At 56.7% G+C, this 2,130-nt stretch overlaps 1 protein-coding gene across 1 annotated transcript; it reads right to left on the reverse strand.

The window, feature by feature from the left end:
• Positions 1–348: 348 nt before the first annotated feature.
• Positions 349–2,031, reverse strand: TRAPPC1 (trafficking protein particle complex subunit 1). The gene is made up of 5 exons (XM_059907409.1): positions 1,979–2,031; positions 1,770–1,868; positions 1,547–1,617; positions 1,063–1,201; positions 349–766 (listed from the first exon to the last, which is right to left on the reverse strand). The coding sequence occupies exons 2-5, from the start codon at positions 1,866–1,868 to the stop codon at positions 638–640; spliced, it is 438 nt and encodes a 145-aa protein (XP_059763392.1). The 5' UTR covers positions 1,979–2,031; the 3' UTR covers positions 349–637.
• Positions 2,032–2,130: the final 99 nt, after the last annotated feature.

The raw sequence follows: 2,130 nt of genomic DNA on the forward strand, positions 1-2,130 counted from the left end.
CCAGTGGTTTTCAATCGGGGAGCTATTTTCTCCCCTAGGGGACATTTGGCAAGATCTGGAGACATTGTTGACTGTCACGATCTGGGTGCGCGCGCGCGCATGTGAGAGAAGAGGGAGAAAGAGAAAGACATGGAGATGTGCTACCAGCATCTAGTGAGTGGCGGCCAGAACAAAGTACACGGCAGCACCACCACCCCCCCCCCACACACACACCAAGATATTATCCAGCCCCAAACGTCAACAGTGCCGCTGTTGAGAAACCCGTGGACGAAGCCTCTTTGCTGGCTCAGGGGAAACCTTCATGAGAGGGGCAGGCCCCAATCGACCACTGAAACTAACACGCTCAGGTCGCAGAGGGTGATAAAAAGTTTATTCTGTACTTCTCCCAGAGTCAGGTAGGGGATAAAACTGGAGAGAGGGCCTGGTTTGGAGGTGTAGAGACTCCAGTAGGCTTCCTTCCTGTGATGGGAAGGGCACCATGGAGGGCTTTTTAGGCTGTTCCCCTGGGAGGGCTGCCGAGGGGCTTGACGGGGATGGAGGAGCTGGGGCCGTGGGGCTTCCAGTAGGGGCCCTCAGGTGAAACAAAGGGCCCCAGACAGACAGGGATTCTTCTGAGGGGTGAGGTAGAGTGCTTCCTTCAGCCAGCCCGGGCGGAGAAGAAGGGCAGAGAGCGGACGTAGGAGTCCAGTCGGGAGCGGAAGAGCTCACTTTGCACAGTTTGGCCCAGCGGGCACAGGGGATTCTTCACCACCAGCTCCACGTACAGCTGTGGAGGGGGAGGGTGTTAGAGCCAGGCTTTGAACACTTCTTGTTTTCAACCCCAAACCTACTATAACCTCAGGGGTGTGTGAATGCACAGAGATCAAGGGCTGGAAGGCAAACCCTCCTTGGGGAGAAACTGGTGGTGGGAGTGTATAAGGACCTAAAGGGTCCCAAGAAGTCTGACTTCAATAGAGATACAATACAGTAGGATTAGGGCAGGGAAGCTGAAGGAGTCTTGGGGCTCTAAGTGGCCATGGCTGTTGAAGCTTTGGCGGAAGGGTCCGAGGGGCTGGCACTGACCGCACTGTAGATGTGGTGCAGCACATCTCGGATGGGTCCCACGCCCAAGTCAGTGTTCATGACAACCTTGATCCCAGTGGGCGTCTCGTAGTAATGGAGTTTGTAACGGCTAGTTTGGAAGGCCAGGAAGCCGTCCTTCCTGCAGAGATGAGGAGGATGTTAAGGAATAGAAGCGAAATCTTTCCCAAAGAGATTCTTCTGATCTCCTCTAGATTGACTCCCTCTTCTCTAAACATGTCGTTTGTAGGAGGCTGGTTGACTAAAGACACCTCCCATCTTCACCCCTCAATTTAGCCCCGTTGCCCAACCTCTCTACCTTCAGATCTTCCCCACCGCCGCTCCTGCCAGCTCCTGCACTCTTGCCCCGGACTCAGCCTCTCTGTCTCCTTACCCTCTCTGGGGGCCAAAGCCCCTTCCACTCCAGAAAGTTTCCCCCACCCCCAAATTCCCGCCCTCCCTCAACAACCCCTCTGACTACGCGTACATGTCTAGCGGGGACATCTTGCTGACAAACGAGCGGATAGAGAAGAGCATCCCGTACATCAGCTTGTACTCCTGGAGGGAGAGGGGCAGAGTTAGCTCTCGGTTTTTAAAGGAGCCGGGGTTGGGGTGGGAAGGAACCAGGGTTTGGAGAGAAGAAGCTGGACTGGGACAATGTGCATTTGGAGATATGAGGTCACCCGGGTTGTGCGGGGCCCTCTCGTCACCTCCTCCTTGGGGATCCCCGCTTGCTTCTTGCGGTGCCACTCGCTGTAATGCAGACACACTCCATTCCGGTCAAACAGGTACAGGTTGTGGACAGTCATCTGCAGGGCAGAGAATGTGAGCCTCGCTCCGGGACCGCCCACACCCTGTAGGCTCCAGTTCTCAGCCCGGGATCCCTCCAACCAGACGTGGACCCCTCCCCCGAACTCACCGGAACTTCTCCGAGTGCCCGTCACTCGATACTTCCGGTTTCCGCGGAGCCCCGCCCCACGGGGTCTACGCGCTCTAGCGGCGGAGCAATAACCCCGCCCCTATACCTCTCTCAGCCAATCCGTGGCCGTCGGATACGCGCATGCGCGTCCA

This window comes from Balaenoptera ricei, chromosome 20 (genome assembly GCF_028023285.1).
Source record: "Balaenoptera ricei isolate mBalRic1 chromosome 20, mBalRic1.hap2, whole genome shotgun sequence".
Taxonomy (NCBI): domain Eukaryota; kingdom Metazoa; phylum Chordata; class Mammalia; order Artiodactyla; family Balaenopteridae; genus Balaenoptera; species Balaenoptera ricei.